At 47.9% G+C, this 1,550-nt stretch overlaps 1 protein-coding gene across 1 annotated transcript; it reads right to left on the bottom strand.

Moving 5' to 3' along the window:
* Window positions 1-104: 104 nt before the first annotated feature.
* Window positions 105-1,308, bottom strand: LOC108356635 (stress response protein NST1-like; the record flags this gene model as incomplete). The annotated part of the gene is made up of 3 exons (XM_017607735.1): window positions 105-284; window positions 345-839; window positions 902-1,308. Coding segments are annotated over 3 exons (1,082 nt in total), but the record flags the coding sequence as incomplete, so codon positions are not given.
* Between the last annotated feature and the right edge of the window lie 242 nt (window positions 1,309-1,550).

Raw genomic sequence — 1,550 nt, 5'->3', positions numbered from 1 at the left:
TTCTTTCCAGCCATCACCACCACCTCCTCCTGGACGGCGTCAATCCTCGCCTGCAGGCCATCAAGCCGAGATTTGAGCTGTTCACTTTCAGCTCGCTGATTAACCTCCATCTGATGAAGCTGCTGCTCCAGAATCGATTCAACTTGAACTCCTGAACTCCTCTTTTCTTCCTCTTCAGCATTCTTTTTCATCCGCCGACCTAGCTCTTCACCGATCCGTTGCTCCATTTCTTCGCTCAGAGCAGCTCTCAACCGTTTGCCATCTTCCCTCGATTGCTGCTGAAACTGTTAAAAATGAAAAAAGTTAGAAAAATTGAACTAAAATTTTAGGAATTTTTGCACTACCTGAACCCGCAACTCCCGCTGCCCACTGGCCAGCTCCTTCAGCAGATCCTCTCTCAGCTCTTCAGCGGCCATTCGGGAGTTTTCCATTGAAGTTCTCTTTACCTCGGCCACTTTTGCGTTTATCGTCTCTCGAAGCGCCGAAAACTGTCGGCCATTTTCCGCCTGCGCCGAGCTGAGTTTCTCTTCGAGCACCTTTTGACCAAAGTGTCCATCACTTTCACCATCTAATCGCTTTCTTTCCTTCAAAGCCTTCTCCAGCAGCCTCTCCAAAATTTCCTCCTGGTTTTCTTCCTTCTTTTCCCTTTCTTTTTCTTCAAATCTTGAGCGACTTTCCTCAACAGCTCGCTCCACCGTTTTTAAACTAGTCCACAGCTGATCGAGGCGCTCGCCGAGAAAACGAATGTCCGCTCGGTCCCCCTCTACTTTGCCCTTCAGCTCAGCCACCTGTCCACCGAGATCCGCCTTGAAGGAGGTCAGAAGGTCGGTGGTTGTTTTCTGGAAGGTAAAGAGAAAAAAGTTAAAAGAAGTTCAAAAACAAAATGAAAAGAAGAGTTTACCTTTGAGGCGGTCATCTCACTGCGAAACGCCGCTTTCAGCGTGGAAATCTCCGCCTCGAGGCGCCGACCTAGCTCTTGAAAGCTTTTTCCTACTTTTCCTTCTTCTTCAGCAGCAGAAGTTGAGGACCTCTTCTTTACCTCCTTCTCATCCTCTTCCTCTTCGTCGTCCAAAAAGGTCAACTTTTCAGCCTTGGCAGATGACTTTCCCAGCAGCAGCACTGGTAGTGCACTACCATTAACGTCGGCAGCCCGGGGAGATAAATGGCCGCCATTTATTTGCGCATTTATTTCCGAGTTGTTGTTGTTGCTGCTGCTGCTGCCTCTCTCGTTGATGCGTCCCATTTGACTCATTTGCGCCGAGAATGCTGCTGCTGTTGAAGTTGCTAACGAGCCCAGCGCTGGCTTATCTGAATGAAGACAAAAACAAATGAAGAAAAGTTGTAAAATAGCGGAAAAATCTAAAACAAAACTGTGTGTATCACTCACCAGCGCTAATCACTTCAAAAGCTTCCTCTTCGTTTTCTTCAATCTCGTTCACCTCCTCCAAGGCGTCATCCTCAAAGACCTCCTCAATGTCCTCGTCCTCTTCAACTTCACCCTCCTCCTCCTGATCCTGATCATCATCTTCCTCCTCCAAAATGGACAAATG

Source organism: Rhagoletis zephyria, unplaced genomic scaffold (genome assembly GCF_001687245.7).
Source record: "Rhagoletis zephyria isolate East Lansing unplaced genomic scaffold, Rhagoletis_zephyria_1.1 Rzeph_scaffold_62352, whole genome shotgun sequence".
Lineage (NCBI taxonomy): Eukaryota > Metazoa > Arthropoda > Insecta > Diptera > Tephritidae > Rhagoletis > Rhagoletis zephyria.
Note: the sequence above shows the minus strand (reverse complement) of the source record. Positions and strands in the feature narration are given on the sequence as shown.